The 23,220-nt window shown below is 45.5% G+C and overlaps 1 protein-coding gene and 1 long non-coding RNA gene across 13 annotated transcripts in view; one reads left to right on the forward strand and one right to left on the reverse strand.

The window, feature by feature from the left end:
• Nucleotides 1-23,220, reverse strand: part of CACNA1E (calcium voltage-gated channel subunit alpha1 E) — a 492,838-nt gene that overhangs the window by 305,743 nt on the left and 163,875 nt on the right. For all 12 annotated transcript variants that reach the window (XM_063795020.1, XM_063795026.1, XM_063795047.1 and 9 more), the window contains exon 3: nt 19,514-19,780. In XM_063795020.1, the coding sequence (XP_063651090.1) occupies nt 19,514-19,780 (267 nt within the window). The remainder of the gene's footprint in view (nt 1-19,513; nt 19,781-23,220) is intronic.
• LOC134808538 (uncharacterized) overlaps nt 21,909-23,220 on the forward strand; it is a 33,582-nt gene continuing 32,270 nt past the window's right edge. The window contains exon 1 of the long non-coding RNA XR_010151716.1: nt 21,909-21,992. This is a non-coding gene — a long non-coding RNA (uncharacterized LOC134808538). The remainder of the gene's footprint in view (nt 21,993-23,220) is intronic.

A 23,220-nucleotide genomic window follows, 5' to 3' on the forward strand; every position in this document is an offset into this window, starting at 1 on the left:
CATTTGGCCCAGAACCTCCTGAGAATATGGAAAGCGCATCCAAACACCAGTCCCCAGAGGAGGATTTATGAAGCTGATGGCTCTGATGCAATCTCTCCCAGTGATTAGAAGGGATATTAATCACACCCCAGGCCAGGGCTAAGAACAGGAGGGGTTGAACCATCGCAGAAGTCTGGCTCCAGTTCCCACAGACCCTGATGGAAATGCAGTGAGATCATGCTGGTGAGATCATATGACCCTCGTCTGAGCCGACTGAGAAAGATACATCTGTCCTGGAGGGACGAGTAATGCCAAAGACATAAGACCTTGTGCCTAAAACCCAGACATAGCAATAGTTATGACCATCACTTCAACAGTGTGTCTGCATCCCTCATGGTCTTCCTTACCTTCCTAGAAGCAGACATTCTTACAGAAATCTCTGCTTCCTAACCTGTCTACACAAAAGGAAAATTCAAACCTGCCCTGTTCAAACAGGCCTGGCCTGGCCAGGCACAGTGGCTCACGCCTGCAATCCCAGCACTTTGGGAGGCCGAGGCGAGTGAATCACTTGAGGTCAAGAGTTCAAGACCAGCCTGGCCAACATGGTGAAACCCTGTCTCTGCAATTAATACAAAAATTAGCCAGACATGGTGGTGGGCACCTGTAATCCCAGCTACTTAGGAGGCTGAGGCAGGAGAATAGCTTGAACCCAGGAGATGGAGGTTGGCGTGAGCCGAGATCGTACCACTGCACTCCAGCCTGGGGGACAGGGTGAGACTCTGTCTCAAAAAACAAAACAAAACAAAACAAAACAAAAAAGAACAAACAAGCAAAAACAGCCCTGGCCAGTCCAGCTCCCTTCCTGGAGGGATGTTTCACATTTTCTCCAGATCATGGCATAAAGTAGAAGTGAGTATGAGGTAAAAAGATGGAGAGCCAAGAGGGCTTTCTAATGCCTCTCAGCAAGCCGCTCCACCCTGCCCAGGTGAGAGGGCCCAGGTTAAGAGATAAGCAATGGTGCAAGGAGTCTTGGCCCAGGGCTCCTTCTGGACTTCTTTGCACTCACTCCTATGGCTGCCCTGGCAGGACATGGCAGCCCAAAAGAGACCAGCCCAGAAAAGGGAATAAACAGACAGAACTATTCCTGGAGATTCTGAGGAGCTATAGATGAACTTTTCAATTCTCTGAAAATAAATGTTAACCTTCCAAATTTATCAATATATGGACTATTTTCCTATTTGGGTAGTCCATACTTTTAGGTTTCCTGTGTCTGTTCTGGGCTGATCAACAGAAGGTGAACCACACATCACCTCCAAAGGGCAAGAGGGCTAAACCCCTGTGTTTCTCCATGTGACAGTTAGCAGTGCACAACTCTGGCTGCAAACCTGGAAGTCCACCCTGCATATCCCTCCCCTCCCCTCTCTAACCACGGCAGGAGACATGCACTGTCAACAAGCAGAAAAACATGAAAGAAGGCTCTGCCTACTCCATACTGTCCCATGTCATCATCTCATTGCTTTCCTTGTGCAATTTTTCTCACCACCCAACCTCGTCTTAAAAAAAAAGACTAAAAAACCAAACCCCTTTTCTTTTTTTAAAACAAAACAAAACAAAAATGCATCATGTGACTTCCAGCCTTAACATCAGTTTTTTAACTTTGGTTTCCATGGTGGTGGGATGCAACCTGCCATCGCCATGACAACAGCTGCCTCTGTTCAAATTCACCATCTGACAGGCAGTCCTGAACAGACACACACCTCTCTCCTTCTTAATCCCTCTCTCTCTCTCTCTCTTCCCCACTCCTGCTGTCAAGAAGATGGAAATGCCATCACACCTACTCCTAAAAACCTAATGAATGAAAGACAAATAAAGCAATATTGAGAACATAACAAAGAGGCAGAGAACTCCTCAAAACGCCTTTTGTTTGCCAATACAATCCTGCTGCTCTCTCTTGGAGGTCAGTGGACTCAGTTACTCAAAGCAAAAGATCCTAAGCATTACCCATTTAATGCTGGCTGTGAAGGCAAGTCCAAATTCTCATTACTTTAGAGCAAAGAACTCCCATCTGACTCCCAGGACCCTGCCCTCTGGATAAAATGGCTGAAAGGAAGTGCACATGATTGCTACTTTGGTGAACCAACACTGAGGTCAGTTCCAGACTCATCTGGGCCCTGATTCCCAAAGGATGGGGAGTGCTGGTTCTGAGAAAATAAGACAGTACTGTCTCCCTCCCTCCTCCCACTGCCATGCCCCTTGCAGTTACAGACAGCTGGATAAGTCTTAACAAATTCATTTGTTTTGCGTGTGACTGGATCCTGGACTCAAAACGCTGTCATTCAACACACAGCTTTGGTGAACAGCAGACAAATGATTGAACGCTAGAGAAAAGGGAAAAAAGAAAAGGGGAGCATTAAAAGCCTCTGGAAGAAAACAAAACAGCAGTGGGAAAATTACCTGTTTCAGAAACGAGAATTTGTGTTTTGATGACACTCTGATGAATTGGAGCCCATCAAGAGTTCTGGCAGCAACGTGCATTTCAGGGAAGATGACTATGAGGTGCAATCAGCAACCCCACCCAAGACTACACCCCACTTCATATCAACACCAGCATCATGGAACTGAGACAGCAAAAGAAAAATGAAAAGCCTTTTGTGAAAGAGTCCATAGATCACCTGTGGGAGAATGTTTGTTTTCCTCTGAAAACTCTGCAACTGTGCCCTGGCATTCAAAGACACCTACTGAGCCTGCAAACCACGTGAGATAATGTTGAAAGAACTAGGGATACTCAGCTTGGAAAGGGAAGACGAGAAATACATCACAGCTGCTTTCAAATATCTGAAGGGCTAGCTTGTAATAAGGGGCTCAGATGTTTTCTAAGTTATTATGGAGGCAAAGACTAAGACCCAATGTGCAGAGTACCCATCCGAAGACAGATCTGGAGCAATAAAGAGAAGAACTTCCACTGTTCCACAAGTGAATGGACTATTTTGTTAAGTAGAAAACTAAGTGTTGTGCTAATAGATGTTTAACATCAGGGGAAAAGCCCCAATGTGTAGCATTTGCAAATTTCTGGGGTATAAATACTCTCTCCATGGCCAATTTCAAGCTACCATCTTGATATCACTGAACATGGAGTCTAGAAGAGACACACAGAGAGGACACTCAAGAGCTGGGACAAGCCAGTTTCAGCACAGTACTTATTGTGAGTTCCACATATCCAGGGGAGTGTCAAGGATGTTAGGGAGGTGACTGCTGTATTCAATGGTAGTCATGCTGGATCAACCTTCATACGCATAAGGGGTGAACCAACCAGGTAGGAAGCAAGGTCAACAACTCTTAGTCACCTGCTCAAGGGCCTCCTGGGTGAGCCTTACTCTGTCCTTCAGCCTCAAATGGCCTCCTCAGCCAGACCTGCATTCAGGATGTCTGGTCCATCCCCCTCATCACAGAAGGCTGTTACCTGTGCAGCTGGAGGTGTGTCGGAAGCAGCCACAGGTGAATGGCTTTGTCAATGCAGTGAAACATAAGAATTAATCACCCCATTCTCTCAGGCTAAATTTCAAGACACCCAGGCGGCTCCTGCTATTTCACCATAGCCTGCAAGAAAACTGAGAGGGAGCAGCCAAGACGTAATCAAAGTACACTCAAAAGAAACAGAAGGAAGTCAGGTAACTGGCTCCCCTCAGTCTAGAAGATCAGTGGATCTCAGCCATGGCTGGACCATAGAATCACCTGGAAAGCTTTTCAAAATTAAGAATACAGGGGTCCTATCTCCAGAAATTTGGATTTAATTTGTCTTGGCTGCAGTCTAGGTGTCAGCGTTTCTAGAAGTTCCCAGGCTTATTCTAATGTGCAGCCAGGCTTCGAATGCTGGAGACCAAGAAAGTTAATCGTGTCCTCCAATCAGCTGAAATAACAATGATGGAAACTAGAATCCCAGAGTCTCTACAGTGGGAACTGAAAGGCACCTTAGAGTCTTAGTAACTATTCCAACACACTCATTTTACAGATGTAGATGCTGGGACCAGGAAAGGAATGAGATTTTTCTAGAACCAGGGCTAGAAACCTCTCTGTACTCTCAGCCCTATACCCTGAAAAGCTTGGAAAACTATTATCAGAATAATCAAATAAAATTCCCTGGTCTCTTAGCTCCAATTGAGAATTCTAAAAGAAAGGGATCTAAAGATCTTTTTATTTGAGCTGCTTCCTCCTTCCCAGGAGTACTCAATTGTTCTCAAAGAGCTACCTCTTAAGGCAGAGTCTGGATAGTTTGCCTTTCTTAGGGCTACTGAAGAGCCCAGCAACCATTCTGAGATGAGTGCTTGCCTAAGCATCCATCTATTCTCCCATCTGCTGAGATCTGCTCTTGGTTTTACACTGGGTAGAAGTCCATTGCCTATTGAGTTTTATATTATCATTTCACAAAGTTCTCCAGCAACATATTTGGGAAAGAAGAATATTAACCATTTTTCTGAGTCACTGTTTCCAATTCTCACTGGATCTCTGCTGGTTGGCTTCACCTCTATGAATATCTTTCTCTTATCCATTCCTATTTTTTCTTACGTAAGTCCTTTCTTATTAGTCATGATCCTTATATCCAGCCTCCTATGCCCCAAACACCAAAAACATATACTTGCTAAGGATGAGGAAGCCCCAGAAGAGAAAGAAGGGACTAGAGAGAAGATGGTTGAGCACAGAAAGGGTACAGAGGAAAGAAGAGAAAATGTGACAAAAGGATGCTGGCACTTGGTCGGGGCCCTGGGTTCTAGGCTCTGCTCTGCCACTTATTGAGGCAAATCATTTAACCTCTATGGCCTTCAGTTTTCTTATGGATAAGTGTGAGTTTGATTCAAGTTTCTTTTTATTCTCTATAAATCTAATATTCTAGTATTCTGTTACGCTAATGAGGAACATGATGGGAAGGGAAACGGAGGAGAAAGAAAGAGCATACATGATTACAACTGAGAGAAGCCATCTTTGGTGAAATTACTAATGAGGAGATCCCACAATAGCATTCAAAAATGGAAATCCTGGCACACCCAGGGACATCTTGAAAGGGTCTAGAGTCCATGGAAATACTTCTAAATTGTCAAGCATAGGAGCTCCATGACCAGTTGGATTCGCTAGCAGCTTCTCTAACAGAGTTAAAGAAAAGCTAGAATCTTCACAATGGCGGCCTGGGAGTGAACCATTGTGGAAAAGCTGCCCTTTTCCACAAACCTACTATAAGCCTCTTCTATAGTCTTTATCAGGATATAAGAGTCTTTCTGCAGTCTCTCTATAACCCAACCCTCATTTCCTTAAAAAGCTGCATTCAGTATGTAAAATTTCAAGAGAAGGTCATGAAAGCTGCCACCTCCACACTATGACTCACACTATGGGTACCCCAGAACAGAAAGGACTGAGGGTAGACTTCTCTGAGAACCGGAAAAAAGAAAATGGACTTTCCATGCTAATATTGAAAGGGGAACTGGCATTTCCAAACCAAACGCACTCTGCAGACAGATAAAGGAACTGCAGCAGTGGAGTTTTGGGGGGGAAAAGACAAAATAGCAAAGATCTCAGATTCCGACTCAAGCTCGCATTCCAGTGACCCAGGCCAGGATGTCTCAGGTCCATTTCATGATGACCATAATGATGGGAAAGAGATAGTTGCTCTTCTTCCATCTACTGATCCTTCACTCCTTCATGAGTTAGCCTCATACCCAGTGATGCTGCAGATGCATGCAAGTAGTTCACAGTGTCATCCTAAAAAGATACTCTGTTAGGGAAGAGTACCTGCTGGTCTTCTGGTCTAACCCAAGGCAGCATGAAACAATGGAAAGAGAGCAGCCAGTGGCAGCAGTCAGACCACATCTATCTGTGACCTTAAGCTAATCATCTATAAAATGAGAACAATATCCACTTCACCCTGGGTTGGAGTAAATGATACACTCCTCTAGAGCACACTGTAGAGTGCCTGTCATACAATAGGCATTCATTAAAGGTTAGTTTCCTCCATCCATTCTCAGGGATGCATATTGAGGAACAGAAAGCTCTCCAGGCCTGGAGGGAGGTCCCTATAGAATGGTGGTAAAATTATATGATAAAAAGACATGAAGGTAAGATAAAAAGAGAAATGGTAAGGCATATGATTATGCAGGTTGTTCTGCACCCAGCCTTTTTCACAGTGGAAGTATAGAAAGCTGTTAGAAGTTCTAATTTCCTAGAATCTATTCCTTTGCTTTGCTCTCCTGAGCCTGTCTACTGATGTTTGTGACAGAAATGAGCTCAGTCTTTCTCAGCCTGTACAGTCTTTCTGAGTGGGCATTTGTTACTCTTTAATCATCGCCAGGGAAAGAGGTTACCCAGAGATGTAACATCCTTATCCATAGAACTTCAGGTGGGGGGAGGTGGTGGGGCAGATGGTGATCTCAAAAATAAATAAATACCTCTCTATGAGAAGGGAGGGTGCTCTTGCCAAAATGCCCAGATCCTCGGATTGACATAGGCCCATATTCCTCAGACCTGCTCCCTCCTCATGTTACCACATCCACCTACTCACCCCACCTCCAGACAAGCCCACACCCTTCAACTGCTCCTCATATCAACAGACTAGAAGAACACATGCATCCTTGTGCATCCATATGGCTCAGTTATTTCACAAATACAAATTTCCATGCAAAAACAATCCAAAGTTAGCAGAAAGGAGAGGCAGTTCCTTTAACTTTTTAGGCCCACTCCTTAATTTCTTTTGAGTGCTCTGTCTGGTTTCCGGAAGCCAAGTGGTGCATCCTAATTCTCCATTCTCGTCCACACCAGTAAACATTTCCCACAGGTAAAATGCCCCTAAGATCCCTAGCAGAGGACCTTCACCAAGCTCATTAGGCATATTTCCAAGAGTCCCAAGCAATGCAGGTTTCCCCTTCCCCCCACAGCACCCTAACCCTTTCAGAAGCTTCCTCCACAGTTAATGAATTCCAATCTTTTCTCTCTTATCTGATAGAACAAACATAGAGGCCCTAAATACCCAAGAAGCCTAAGCAGATAGGAAGTAGTTAGCCAGGAGGCTGGCAACCCCCAGGAAGAAAATCTGCCCAGATGCCAAGGATCTAAAGGGGATCCTTCTACATGCCATCCATCAAGCCATCTGAAATTTTTTGCTACCATTTTTGTTCAAACAAAGACAAAATCAAGTGAGTCTGTTAAGGTTATAGATCATTTTAAGTATCCTATCTGTTTTTATCAAAAGCTTGCTGGGAAAATTCTGCATCATTATTGCTCCTGAAGATATTTTTTCTGATTGTAAATCCAAATGTGTCCTTAGGTACAATACTGGTATAAAATCAGCATTAGAAACATATAAAGGAAACAGGTTTTGATGTAGATATTTTAAATTTTATTTTTAAAAATGTAAACCCAATAACTTTGAGAAGGAAGAAAAAAAAGTCTTATGGAAAGACTATTTAGCTTCAGTGATTAAGAGCACGAGTTCTGATCCAGGCCTCCAGCTCTTACTGTGCGATCTCAGGGAAATGAGTTAACCTCTCCACACCTTAATCCTTCTAACTATGAAAGACAGAAAACAAGAATGCCTATCTCTGTAGGATTGTCATGAAGAATCAATGCAATAACTCATGGGCAGCACTTAGCACAGTAATCTGACACATAGTAAATGTTCAATAAGTGTTATATATTTATAAATTCTGTCAACATTAACACTAATACTAATACCTAATATGTTTGCAAAGGGCTTTCATACACATTAGCCAATGCTAACCTCACAACAGTCTTATAAGGTAGGCAAAGCAGGGAAAGTGACCTCCACCTCACATCTGAAGACACTGAGGCTCAGGGAGGTGATGAAACCATTGCAAGGTCACGTAAACATTATCTGGCAGCACTCAGGTTAGAAACTTGGTAAGAGCCAGGAGGAAGTAGGACAGCATTGTTGGAAAGAGAAAACATAGCTGCAGAAGTTTAATGTTTATGTATCTGAAATTAACCATATACTAATAACCAAGATTTATTCACAGCTTACTATTTGCCAAACATTGTTCCAAGCACTTTGCATGTATTATCTCATCTGACCTTCACAAAAATCCTATGATACACCCCAGAAGCAAATTACTATCTCTGTTTTACATTTGAAAAATCCAAGGCACTGCAAGGGTAAGCAGGTTGCCTGAGGCACACAGCTATAAAGTGACAGAGGTGATACTGAGATTTGAATCCAGAGGTCATTTTTAACAACGACACCCTAATACCCTAATGCTTCCATGCAGAGACTGGTAAATCCTGAACTCTAAGGTGAAGCTTTCATCAACTGGGCATTGGACTAGATGACATCTAATATCCCTTCAACTCCTGAGATCTAGGACACAACACTTTTATTGTCTAAGAAAGAAATAAAATATTGTCTGAGTCTCTGAAAATGATACCTAAGTGGACTTTGGAGAAACCAAGATGCTACATCCTGCTTAAAATAGACATGAAGTAGTCATGAAAGTGTGTACTGATTTCAGTAAAGCATGTGACAAGAATATCGCGTACAATATTTTTACAGACAAAATACAGAAATGTCAGTAGGCTAAAGCACAGTTCAGAATACTTGAGAAAAGCTGAACGGTCAACACACACTGACTAATACACTGATGATAAGCAGAAAGAGGGTCCCTGATTCCAAATATATTTTTATCAATTACTCAAATGAAAGCATTAAGTATTTGCTTATAAATCTGCAGATGACATAGCACTTAGGGTGGGGAGCTCACTCATGAAACAGCAAAGTCCATAGACAGTGCGGTGTAGAAATCACTTAAACTTTGGATTCGGACCACTTGTTCAAGCTCACCGGTGGTGACCTTGGGCAAGTGATTTAATCTTCTTTAGCCTCAGCTTCCCCATATTTAAAATGTGGATAATACACTTGTTTGAAGTACAGCCTGAAATTTGGTAGATGCTCAATGAATGTTAGTTCTTTGTGCTCAATGAATGTTAGTTCTTTGTTCTCAATTGAAAAGGATCTCTACAGGATAAACCATTGGAGCAAAAGCAAGGAGATAAAATATACTTGATATAAACACAGAGTCCTGAATCTAGATTCAAAAATTAAACTGAATGAGAACAGAGTGAGAGAAAACTAACTCTGTCATCAATTCATATAAAAAAAAAGATTCAGAGATTTTAGCTGACTATCTCAAGTCAGAAATGGAATGCCACTTCTTTAAAAAAAAAAAACACCACTTTAAAAAGTATTTTAATTCAAACTAATGTGTTAAATGCTGATGTTAATAAGCATTGCCTTATTATCTGGTAATTAGATAACGTCCCCCCTCCCTTGCAGGGATTTTAAACCAATACTAAAATTATGTGGTATGTGATACAACAAAGTAATAAATAAAGCGCCCTATGAGAGCCCAAAGGAGGAAGCTGGTCTTATTCGGCCAAGAGAAATCAAGGAAGGCTTTACAGAGGAAGTGACCTCTGAGTACAATCTTAAAGCCAGACTCATTCCAGGTGGAAAAGCAGCAAGTGCAAAGGCACGGAGGCCTAGAAGAGGATGGTGCCTTCAGGGATCAGCAGCCACTGAAGCAGCTGGAGAGACAGTGATTACAGTGGTCAAGGAAAGCTGGGGCAATGTGCAGAGTGGCTCATGAGAAGCCCTGCATACCAAGCCAAGGAGACCCTGCCCAGTTACAAGGCTAACAAATGACAGAACCAAAGGGGAGCTTAAGCTTTCTGACTCATCATGTATTCCCTCTGCCTGTGCCATCCTGTACAGTAGCCACTAGCCATATGTGGCTATTTAAACTTAACTAAAATTAAGTCAGTAAAATTTAAAATTTAGTTCTCAGTCACATTAGCCACATATCAAGTCCTTAAGGGCCACATGTGCCAAGAGCCATGTCTATCATCACCAAAAATCCGCCAACTGTGCTGTTCAATGCCATAGTATTGTCAAGTGAAAGGAAGTAGACTGAGTCTATATTGTTTTACAAAACAGAAAACAGGAAGGGAAAGAACAAATGGAAGCTATAAGGAGGAATATTTCCACTTCCTATATCTTAAGTTTTTTAACAACAGAAGAGCACCCTGTCACTGGAGGTATTCCAGCTTGACAGTCATCTTTCACAGTGATGTAGAAAGAGTTTCTGTATTGAATTCATGCCCTTTGGTTAGAATGTTTGTGTTCTTTCATAGCAGCCTGGCTGACAGCCCAGTGCAACCGTATCTCTCTAGTTCCTTCATATAAAGTTCCTGTCGTACTTGCTCATAAAGGCTTTGATATTTGGTTGAGAATCACTACTCCTGATAGCCCAGCATCCCAACATCCCAAATTGTGGGAATTTTTTAACATGATAGATGTTTTTAAATTGTGATTCATAGACCTCTAAAATTGAATGCAAAATTGTATGTGTATTTTTCAGGAGAGACAGGTCTATAGCATCAACCAGATGTCAGTAGGATTTGTGATCCCAGTATAGAAAGCAAATGAACAAACACTGTACTAGAGGGACTTAATGGTCCCAACACTCCAAAAAGAGTCATCTAGATGCCATCTAGACACTTACTGAGGTCATCTAGACACTTACTCAGGTCACTACTCAGACATTTATTCAGGTCATACTCTGAAGTTCCATAGAGTTTCAAACTGACCCTGAAGAACCTAAAGACCATCACCCTACAACAGAATCATTTTAGAGCTCAACATCTCCTGACCTTCAGGAAGGAGGGAAGTGGGAGTAAAAAAGAGCAGGAAAATAAGCCCAAGGCATAAAAGTTGGATAACTCAGAGTCAAGTTGGGGAAGGTATCATCTGACAACCTCTTGCTTAGATGCTTATTGAAAGCTCTCTTGGAAATCTTGGTGGTTCATTTTCAGTGTTAGCCTACAGAAACAAACACACCCAGTTAGATGTAATACCAGCTTACCAGCTGGGGAACTTGCCCAGTAAATCTAAAGCCTGCTGAGCTATTAGTCCATTTTTGAAATAATGACTTTGTTCTAAATATCACCTGATACATGACAATTGCACCAGGATTCACCTCCAGCTCCTATAATATTTCTAGAACTAAAAGGTCTGATTTCTAGAACAACATACCAATTCCTCTGTCATCTGGTACAGCTGGAGAAGAACACTTTGGTTAATTGAACAAAAAAAGTGGTAATGAGCTACTTATATAATCAATATGAATTATAAATCACACAAAGCTCAAAATACAATGAAGTGCACACACCATTGGCACTGTGTTGAATATAATGCAATGAATGCTCTTCAGAAAGCACTCCAACATTCTGTGGTACCTAGGGGGTCACCATTACAAATCTCAATTGTCATTATACTATATGCCAATTAATAAAGAGTTCCATGTAACAAAGTGCCAGATAACAAATACCCTGGTTTTTGTTTTGTTTTGTTTTGTTTTGTTTTCCGTGAGAAAGCCTGCATCAAGTAATACAGAAACTGAAAGAATCCTGAGGAAAATTATGAAGTAGCTAAATCTTGTCCTTTACAGCCTCCCAATTCCCATGTGATGATCCTTCACTCCCCTCCCAGCCATCCACTGCCCTCATACCACCTCCTGGCAACCTCCTGTCCCCTCCCTGGGGCTACACCTGGTCTTACAGGTCCTGGTCAGGGCAATATGAGGCACTTTGTTGATGCTTGTTAACTCAATAGTAGCCAATTTGGGTATAAATCATCCAACAAAAGTTTACTGAATGCTCACCATGTGCCAGCATGTGCTAGGTGCTGGAATTAAACGGGTGCATGTCCCTTCTCAGAAGAGCCTGCTCTCAGTGATAAGTCCTGAAAGAACAAGATAAACTAACTCAAAGTTGATAATGACATATATTTTGCTTAATATGTCCCTGGTCTCAAGGTCATCAGCATTTTGTTAGAGAAGTCTCAAAGCCTCCTCACTATCCAAACCCAAAGCATAAGCTTTTGTTAGCAGCAGGGCTTTAGCTGGTAAATGAGAGAGATTTGGGATGAGGAAATGCATCAGCAATTTGTAAGACTGGCCTTCTAGAAAGGCATTGCCAGGCAGATAACAAAACCATGTACAGCAATGGTTCTCAAAGCATGATGTCCAAGACCAGCAGCATGAATATCACCTGGGAAATTGTGACCAACAAAAATTCTCCAGCCCTACTTCAGACCTACTGAACCAGAAACTCTGGGAGTGGGGGGTAGTAATCTGTATTTTAACAAGCCCTCCAGGTGATTCTGAGACACAGGTTGACAGCCAGTAGTGTAGATGAAACGGGCAGACCGCCTATGTCTGACATCAACACAAAGGAACTAAATGAGGAATTAGCCTTGATGTTGATGGAAATCACCTGCTGAAAGGAATGGTCGCTGATAGAAAAGCAGCAAAACAGTTCCCCGGAGAACACAGCTGGAAATTGCCAGGACGTTAGTGAGTGACTGTTGAAAATCCATTTCATGCTTTTTGGCTCTGACCAGTCCCATGAGACAATGGTGTGGAAATTGAGAAAGAGGCACAGAAAGTTTGAAAAACTTCCAACCTACAGCAAAGCTGAAGGCTGAGAAAGGCTCGAGAGTATTAATTTTCCTCCTAGTGCTGGTTTTCAGAGCCTCCGCTCTGGATCCAGAAGGCCACGCACGATGTCCCGCATCTCAGCAATGATGCCATAATAGACTGAGTATCATCAAGGCTCCACCCATGATCTACACCAGAGCACTTCTTCCTTTCCCCTCTAGCCTGCTACCTACCATCCAGCTACATCCTTTTTAATCCCTCCCCCAAAGGGAAGAAAGATGACACCCCCCTTTAATGACACAAGTCTTTGGAAAGCTCAGGCATATATCTGAAAGAGGCTTTCCGAATTCTCCACAGATGAAGAGAACCGATGCAGCCCAAATGCAGCAAAAATGCAGCAAAAGACAAAATGCAGCACACACAAAAAAATATAGCCTCAAGATTATGCAGAGTTGCAACAGTGATTCAAATCAACCACCCACAGGCAAAAAAAAAAAAAAAAAAAAAAACATGCTTGGCACAGGTGCCAGGCAGGGCCTCTCTCTGAAGCCTCACGTGGCTGGAGCGTGGCTGGAGCCTAGCTGGACATAGCATTCCCAAGCCCCACCCACCTGCTTCTGGGATTAACTACTGCTTTACAAATGGGTCTATTTGAGGCTCCTTTTTTTTTTTTTAATAAGTAAGAGGATTAAGGGTGGAACTATCTAGTCCTACAAATTTGGAGCTCAAAATACAATAAAGGAAGCTCCTAAGAAGTGCCCACTGCTCTGGGAGGTGGCAGGGAGGATCTCTTGGATAACTGACACATTTTAAAGTCATTCATTGCTGTTCCCCTTAATCTGGCCCATCTTCACCTTATAAGAACACATCTTCTAGCTGCTCCCTGCTTTCCAGAGATGAGGACACTGGGGCTCGTCAAGCTTTATAAGGAAACATATTTGGGGTGCTCAGTGAGCAAAGATACACCATAAACATCTCTCTGCAATAACCTTAACACTAAGAAACCACGAGGTTGGAGGAGTCTAAAAACTTTGTGCTATACCTTCTGTCCTTAATTAAGATTGATGCTGGAAACATGACTGATGGGTGAACCCACACGTGCATCCTCTCTGTGCATGTTTAGAAGGCTTGGGAAAAGTAACATTGATCCAAGCCCCTCATGTTTCTATCCCTCTGTGGAAGGGACTGCTTTAGAAGCCACATCGTGGTGGTGGTAGTGGTGGCGGAGTGTTAGACACTAATTTCCACGCCTGGTCCCCATAACTACCCCTGCTCCCTGTAATTCCTATAAAAATTCACACTGGAATTTGAAAAGAAATGGTTACAGGGGACTGTTCCTTAGCCTAGTCGTTCGGCATTCATCAGTGTGAAAACCCAAGATGATGAGAGGATTCAGAGTGACATGTACCTTCCACTTAACCACAGTCTCTGAGTAGAAAAGGCTAGTAGTTGCATACTTTGGGGGCACTCAAATGTAACAGGGCTGGGTAGGAGGCAGTCATCATAAAAATGACAAGAAAAAGCAGGTTACAAGATTTCTCCCCAGCTTCCTTTCTGTTGTGTGACAGTCCCACTGCAGAAAACAAAGGTCTTAGAGAAAAAGTAGATTCCTGAAGTTGGTCCTCTGTGAGAGACCTTAATAATCCTACCCAAGAGGAAGACAAATAACCTTCCTTTTCTGAAAATCCTAGGAAAAACCCACACATATAATGAATTATTCACAAAGGCTGAACCTAAAAATGAGAGAGGGAGAAATATAGAAAGATGAAAAGACAGGCAGAAAGAGAAAGTAAAGACCTGGTCTCTCTCTCTCTCTCTCTCTCTCTGAATAAAAGGATATTAATTAGAGTTGCATTTAGGTTTCCTCTTTTATGTCTTTGTGGTCAGTGATAAGCAAAATAAGATCAGCAGAGTCACCATTGATGGACTGGATTGCACATCTGGGCTTTGGTGTCTGGTGAGCTGTAGCTTTCCAGGCAGCCCTGTGCATGACATAAGGGAGGTAGCTGACCTGCTCATCAAACACATGGAGTCAAGGGTTTGCAAGAGTTCTGAGAGCTTAGCAAAGCTTCACTCAGTTTTATTTTCACTAAGAATATGAAGATTGAAAGAAACCAGATGTTCCTATAAAGAAGGGGGAAAGCAGCAGAATTTGAGGGGGAAAAACACCTACATTTTGTACAGCAGTGCTATAAAGAGATAAGTAATTTTGGATGGAGCTAATAATTTCAGAGTCTGGATGTTTCAGAAGAAAAAAAAAAGCAGGCCTGTTCTCATTACTTTCCTCTTCCTCCTTTAATTCATAGCATGCACTGCGCCTATTGCAGAAAAAGCAAGTGGAGGGAAGTGGAGAAATAATGACATGCAAACCAACAGACAAAACTATCACATTGAGGATATTTTTGTCTCTATCCTCAAGTCATTTCATTTCTGTCAAATTCCTTCACTCCAACTCATTTTCCAGGCTGCATCCCAATTACAAATGGTCCCCACAACAAGTCATGGCCTGGTTTCCACATGAAACATTACCCACACTTCATATCAAAAGCAAAGCCAACAGGCAATTCAGAGATTGTCCTGGGATGCTCAGAAAATGAAGAACTTTCTCCTACAGCTCCAGTACCAGCTCCAGTCACTATCTGTTTCACCATCTGCATCCACGCACAGGTACACAGAAGATATGAACCCCTCTGCATTATCTGATCATAGGATATAATTACAGACTTCATCCTTGTTAGCTGCCATCATCTTCCCTAATCAAGGCATCTTGACTCATGATTCACTAGTTACATCAAACCTGAAATTCTTACGGGGACCTCAGTCTACTATCCTGCAATGTGCTATACATTTATAGGCAACAAAAGCAGAAGAAAAGAAGACATCAAAATGGGAGATTTAAGAACTAAAACTTTTGGTAATCCTCACCAAAATCCTCCAAAATAAACGGACATTTTACAATGGGAGATTCACAGTAATAAAGCATACAACCTCTGATCCATAGCCAGAGTGCTTTGGGGATACAGTGAAATTCTCTACAATAAGAAATCATGGATTAATGTCCACAGGTTCATTGTGATGAGCTTCATTATCTCAGGACTGCAAACATATTTGACCTTCCTACTGTAAGCCATATTCATTTCCACACGAAACATGTGCTCCCCTGCTGAGACAACCAAGGCGATGGAGTTGTGGGGGGAATATCCTATTGCCCAACTCTGGCATAGAGTCTCCAAGCCAGACACACTACTTCTTGCCTTCACACCCGTGACCTGGAAAAGTTCAAACAAGTGTGGGGCATCCTGCAAACCACATGAGAGATGCTGTATGCCCACAGGGTAATGGGCCCTGGGCATGAAACAGTGAGAGCTGGTAAGCGTGAGGCACGGTGAACATGGGAGGGCACTCAGAACAGCCAACTGCCAGAGAAGATCTATTAGATGAGCAAAAAAGAAAACGAAAACGAGGAATCGTATAGAATGTAACATCACATTTTAAATCGCATTAGCATTTTTAAAAAGAGTATGGTATCCACTGCAGAGGAAAGTGCCATAAGAAAATAAAATTATCTCCCTATGCAGATGTAGCTTCCAAGAAAAATGAAACACATTCAGAGTAGGCTGTTGACTTGCCACCATCTTTCATGCCAAATCTGGGTTATCTTAAGCATTTCTTCCCATAAGAACTAGACCTCCCCTATTAATAACTGGATAAGATTACCCTCCCCCTCCAAGGCGGGGTGATCCTAGAAGCATAAATTAAACCATTCCTTTTACTTAACCAATCTTTTCAGACAAACATGATTAAAGACCAGTAATGCACAGCATGATGAGACCACTAATGCGGCACATAGAAGTGTGCATTATCCCCCTCGTCCTACAGTGACTTTCTGCAGCCAATGAAAGTGTAAGTCTCAAAACGTGTTGTAACACAAACAAAATCCTCAAGCATGCTAAATGTGCATATGTCAATATGAAAGCAGGTCTTGACATGTTTTCTGAACAACTGAACAACCTTCCTTTCTTTAAAAAAAAAAATCTGGCACTTACAAAGAGCAAAGAAGTATTTCCTAAACTTTAATGAGCATATTAATCACATAGGGATCTTATTACAATGCAGATTCTGATTCAGCAGGATTGAAGTGGGGCCCAGGATTCTGAATTTTTAGCAAGCTCCCAGGTGATGTGGATGCAGCTCCTTGCTCTCTTTGAGAGGCAAGAATCTAGAGGACTTCACCTGAACTAAGACCCCTCCCCACTTCAGGCATGCTGAAATTTCTGAAAGATGCCATTAATAATAACAACTAGTGATTACTGGGTAATTAGATAATGTTTTAGGCATGTGATATATATTAAGTCATTTAATTCTCCCAGTATTATTATTATTATCCTCATTTAACAGGTAAGAAGACTGAGTCACAGAGTAATGAAGTAATTTTCAAGGTCAGAAAGCTGGTGAAGGAACTAGGATTTCAACCCAGGCAGCCTAGCTCCAAAGCTTTATGGGCAACCACTACCCAGACTGACTCCCAATAAGACAAAGCAAGATACTTGGGAAGTTGTTTGTTTAGAAAGGAAAGGAAGGTGAGACTAGGAATTTAGGTGCGTTTCCCACGGAAGCCCAATGTTTCCACGTGGTCACCACCAGAGGGAATATATTAGTCAATTACATTGTACATGGTGTATTTTATATTTTCCAACAGGGCTCCACTAAACACCTTAGCAGATGTTCCCTGAACACTGTTACCACAGCCTACATGCTGTAGAACCACTGTGAAATTTCCCACTACGCAGACAGAAGAGACCATTGGGACAGGGCTCGGGGCCAAGGCACTGAGCATGATGCTGAAATCAACTCCCTCGAGAGTCTCCCGTTTGACTCTCTTTGGTCCATTTTTGGCCAAAGACAAGGAAAGGGAGGAGTAAGACTCACAGCCGCACCTTGCGCGCTCGCAACGCCTGGTGGAAAGGCGGTGTCTTTGCAGCGGAAGAGAAAACGTGAAAAAAGGTGACCGCGTGGTGTAGGAAATGTGCCTGGTTTCTCAGCTCCAAGGCTGGGCCCGGCCAGAAGTACCCGAGGTGCTGAACCCGGGTAACTGGGGAGCCCCGGGCCGCCGGGAGTTTCAGCGGCGCTGTCCGAGGTGCCAACGATGGCTGCTGGCACACTTTGCCACCCGCGGGGCGGTTGGGCGGCTTTGTCTACCGCAAAGAAACGGGAGGGCGCCTGTCTGAATAAACACGCCCCTAAGAGAGGGGCACAGCAAGGCAGCACCTGGTGGATGGGAAGATTTAGAGAACCGTAGAAGCCGAGTGAGAAAGGAGGGCCCAGCTGGGAAATCCGTAGACTGCCTAGAGGAATATTTGCAGCCGCAGCACACAACACAATGAGATCTGTCCGCTTTGTGCAGCGCACCGGCAGGCGTGACTGCAGGGACCCGACCCCTCCCCCGCCCGAAACCTCCACCCTAGCTAGATACGTTCAACTCAGGCAATGGATGGCCTGGGATCACTCTGTGAGAGTGGAGCAGGGGAGCGGGATGCAGAGAGGAGAGAGGGAGAAGCCCAGCCGGGGTTGCTGTGGGAGGATGCGAACAGCAGCAGGAAGAATATCTGCTTAGAGATGCTCCTTCGTTTCTAATGAGGGGTGCTGCCTAGAAGCACCATGTGCCAGCCAATCACCGAGCTGCTGAGGCAGGGAACTAGAGAAGAAGGGGAAGGCCAGAGACTGGGGTTGGGGGAGTAGGGAGATGCCCAGGCCCTGGGGGAAATGAGCCGCGTGTCTGGCTAATACTAGAGACCCAAGGCAGCTCCAGCTGCCTCACTGCTGCACACCTGGACGGTGGGGGTGGGAAAGAGGGAGAATAGGGGAGAAAAGAAGGGGCCTCCATTGCAGATGCATCCCTCCCAAATCTCCCTCCCAAAGTCCCATGTCTCCAACCCCATCCCCATATTTAACGCCAGACCACTAGCTTGCCTCCTACTAATCCCCTTCACTGCCTCACCACCCCCAATTCCCAATGGCCTTGCCAGGCGTCCAATCCTTAGTGAAGAACAAGGCAGTGAGCTGCCTAATCAGCAGCCTGCATTTGGTGCACTTGATTAAACCTGCAAAGAAGCTCCTTCCATGCCTGTTCACCCTGACACCACCACCATCAGAGATGGCCCCCACCAGTGCTTTGGGGAGAGCAGTTCCTTTGGAGCTAGGGAGAGAGAGACTGCATGCACACCTCTGGCCTCAGCGGATGAATTCAGGCCCAGCCGATCCACCTGGATCCTGGATACTGGGAGAGCAATCAGCTGGGTCAAGCACTAAGAAGCAAGAGTACCCAACCAAGGACCAAGGACAGGACAGGCCTGATGAGCTGCTCTTTCTTGGCTGAGAGGAGAACTCCAAGTTTGAGCTCCTTGGGCTGTGGCAACAGAGATCACCTCTCCTGACAGACACTCACTCATGCCACTTTCAGTGGAACTTAAACTTAAGTCCCTAGAGTTAGCTGAGTCCCCACCCAAAAGCCTGTTTTATTTATTCATTTGTCTATCTGTACACAGGGTTTTGGCCCTGGGAACTTCTGAACTGATAAATCCCCTCATGGGGCCTTGACTTCCCTACAGGAAGACAGTGCGGTGTCTCCTGGCTGGTGGGGATACGGGCAGAGTGGCTGGCTTAAAGAAAGGAAAATGAGAATTGATTATGAAAGGAAGCATTGGGGCAACCCAATCTATGTAGAGGGCGGTATGTGAAGGGAGTAGGGGTGGGGAGGGGGCTGGGAATCAGACAAAGCCCAGCCCAGAAAGGGATGCACCCAGGGACACTAAAGATTTCCACATAGGAAAAATAAAAAACCAAAAGTCTTACCTTGAAAAACACTAGTGCCCAAACGGGTCTCCACGGCACCAAGCTTGCCCCTTAGATGCACCGATGAGTGTGCTTCAGCAAAGGGGCAAATTGGCACCAGGAAGGGGTGGGGGATACATTCCATGCTAGGTACCCCCCTTCACCCGAAGAAATGCAAAGGGGGAGAGGGAGTTATGGTGGGCAAGAAAGGATATGGCCAATCGATGAGCTTCTTGGCATATTTCCTGACAATGTTATCTTCTCCGAAGATGAACAGGGATCTGTTGACGGTGAAACAGTTCTGCCGGACGGGAATGGGGTTGTACAAAGCCATAGTCCGCGCCCTCTGCGCTTTCGTCTGCTTGTAGGCGGCCGCCTGCCCCGAGGCCGGCACGGGGGTTCCTTGCCGGTTCCTGCTCTGGTCCGAGTCTCCATCGCCGGACCCTGGCCTGGCGACCACCGCCTCCCCGAAGCGAGCCATCCTGAGGTTTAAACAGACAGAAGACACACAAAGGTGATCGCGGCCGAACACCCGCACACAGCAACAAGCAGAAAGACACACGGAGACTCAGAGCCGCATCCAGACAAGCACGGGGACCACCGCCTCTGGGGAGCTCCGCGAGCTCTTCGGAGAGGCAGCAGCAGCAGCCCGCCGCTGTGAACTGTTGAATCTAAATGCAACCTCTGCGAAGCTCCATTCCTCAAGAAGGGGAAAAAAAAAAAAGAAAAAAGAAAAAAAAAGCGGGTGGTAGGGCTTGGGGGTGCTCAGTTTCTGGAGGAAAATATTTTTTTCAAAATGCCAGTGTGTGGTGGTGTTCAGGGACCAGAGAGGAGAGGGGTGGAGTAGGCTGCTCTTCAAACATAGCTCCTCTTCTGGCAGACGCACCACCTAGTTCAGGGAGAGAGGCAGGCACCGGCCCGCTAGGTAACAGTTTGGTGATTTATTGGTTGGGGGAAGGGGTGGGAAGGAGGGGAAAATGAAAACAAAAGAACTTTAAAAAAAAATAAACAAAGACGAGGACGGGGTTACGATGACATGCTTTATAACGCCAGCCCCTGCAAGTCCATCTAAGAAATTCCACCGCGAAGACTTGGGTCTTTATATCTGCCAGCAGAGACGCATCCAAAGGTTGGAGAAAGAGGGAGGGAGGTGGGGAGAGCGATATTGAGGTTCCTGCGTAAACCGCAATGCCCAAAATCTCAAAATAAGAAGTCGATCCAAGCGAAAAGGGACAAATGACTTCAAAGCTCCTGCGCTTGGGCTAGAAGTTGAGCAGCATCCAGAGAGCAGCGAAGCCTGAGTGCCAGCATCCGCCCGGAGCGCTCGCCACCGCCGCCTCCCCGGATCAGCATGCAACAGCGATCCGCGGCTGCGCCGCCGAGAGGGCGGGAGCGCGAGCGGGCGGGCGGCGAGCACCGGCGGGCGAGGAACAGGTTGCAGCCGAGCCTCGCGGCGGCCTGGCACCACACTTGTCCACAGACCTAACTTCCTCACTAACGGCTCAGTCTCCCTCTTCCCCGCAGGCAGCGCCCTCGGCGGAGCACTGGAGAAGATGCGGAAGGAGAAGGGGGAGGCGAGGCCGAGGACAGCGAGCGGCGCGCAGAGGCGCAGCGAGGCGCGCAAGAGCGCTGGGAGAAGCGGGGGAGGAGCTGGCCAGGCGGGAGGGGCGGGGACGCAGCCGGAAGGCTGGAGGTTCCTGGGAGGTGAGGCTGGCTTGCTTTCTTGATTTATGTGGCCAAAGGGTAGCAGCCACCTCTGCAAAGGTCCAGTGAAGAGTCCCCTTTCCCCCAAGTAATGCCGAGAAGAGAGAGGCAGGTGCAGCCAGCGATGCGGCGGAGTCTCCGCAAGAGAGCGAGGGCCTGGCGTGGGGCGCACACGCACGCGCGTCTTGGGTCCCTGCAGAGAAGTGTCCCCAGTGCTGTGCCCTGTTCGGTGCCGGGAGCGGTGCCACGGGCCCGCCGCCGCCCTAGTGAGGTGTCGGGGCCTTTGCGCGCCTAGCGCCATGGCCGCGTCGCCGCTCCTCCGCACCTCCCAGGCTCCACGAACACGGCCAGGGATTTCCAAGTAGAGGGCAGAACCCTCTCCCCATCTCCCCACTTAGCACCTGGGAGGCCCCGTGGAGGAGGCTAGGACCTCTGGGGGTTCCACACTCTGCTGGTGGTGCTGGCTCCTGGCGGGAGCTTCTGCCCTCACGGGGCGGCCTCCCGGTTCCGCTGTAGGAAAGCCCTGCCCGACCTCTCCTGGAAGGGCCCTCCATGGTGAGTTATGGGCTAAAACTACCCTTCTCGAAATGCGAACAATCAGAAGGATCCTCCCGCCCCCCATCCTTTACTCCCAAATAAGCTCCACGGACTTTCTCAAACCCAACCCATTAATGTAGAAAAAAAAAATAGAATTGGTATCTGAGCTGCAGAGGTGGGAAAGGTGGACTCCAAGCCCCAGGGAAAGAGCTCCTGTTTAGCCGCCAAGCCCTTCCCCACAGGTGACTGGTGGTTTGAACTGAGGGCAGGGACCAGCTGTCCCCTCCCATGTCCACACTAGCTGGGGCACACCGTCCTCTGCGTTTTCCTGCCTTGGCTCAACACATAGGCCTCTCCAAATCCTCCCAACCCGAACAATGGAAGGGAAGAAGGAAAGGAGGGGCTGAGGAAGGAAACAGACACTGACCAAAGCCCAGAGGTTGGAAACCATGGGTGAGTACGGCTTCACGCCTATGAAGTGAGATTAACTGTTGAGAAGTGAGGTGATGTCTGAGTGCATGGCATGTGTGTTTCTACGGGTATGTGTCTGTCTGTGGGCAAGGCCCTGTGAGCACTGACATGTGTCTGTTGTGTGAGAATGTATGTGAGTGTGTGTGTGTGTGTGTGTGTGTGTGTGTGAAGGAAAATTCTCTACTGGAAATCCAAAGGAATGGTCTCAACATGTCCAGCCTGCTGCCCTTGGGGAAGGCATCTGACCTTTGGATTCAGGGGAGCCCATTTCAGGTGAAATTACTATTCAAGGTGAGTCAGCTGTAATTGTTACTTTGATTTCACATTACTGCCTTACTCTGTCCTTCCTCCTGCTTTAATCAGAGGGTCCTCTTCTGTCTGAATACCTAGTCAGTCGTGAAACGGAGGGAGGATGGTGCTGTGAACCATGAAGTCCCATCAGCCAGTCAGTTAGAACTAGTCCCAAGTGGCTATCTCGGTATCCCTGTAAACTACATAGGGTTAGAAAAAGGGCTTTCAGAAATTATTAAGTGTATGTCGCTGCTTTCAGACAGTACCATAATCCATAGCACAAAATTCATTCAAATCATTAGAGAAGTATCTTTGAGTCCCTTCCAGGTGCCAGGCACTGTTTTAGGCACTGAGGATACTATAAGGAACAAGACGGGTGATGACATAAATCATGTAGCTTTTTACACTAGATTATACTAGATTGTATAACCTCGCAGGCCAGAAAGCTTCATGAACTTCACTCTCATGCTGTCACCTCACCCCTTTCCTTTGTGGTTCTGCCTCAGCAGGCTGGCGGCATACCTTCTCAATGCCCAGAATAAGCAGGGCTCACTAGCCTTTTACTTCCCAGACTTAGTTCTTGGAACATCAGAGATCCCCGACTTGTCTCTTCAGTGTTATCAGATGTCAGCAGAGATCCAGTATTCCACGTCCTGTGTTCTCTTTGGCTGTTGTAATTCTTCAGAGACCTAGAATACTCAAGATGGGATACTACATGTGCAAATGCGACGACACACTGGAGTTGATATCTGCCTTCTTGCCTTCCAAGGAGACAGGAATCATAAATGCATAGGTTGGGAATTAATGTGGAATACCTTAGGGAGTTTCAGCACCTATGTGAGTTAAAAGGGATAATTCTTGGAGGGTGCAGCCAAAAAGGAAAGGGGCAAACATAATGGCATAAATGGCTTTGTGAAGA

This window comes from Pan troglodytes, chromosome 1, assembly GCF_028858775.2.
Source record: "Pan troglodytes isolate AG18354 chromosome 1, NHGRI_mPanTro3-v2.0_pri, whole genome shotgun sequence".
In the NCBI taxonomy this organism is placed as follows: Eukaryota; Metazoa; Chordata; class Mammalia; order Primates; family Hominidae; genus Pan; species Pan troglodytes.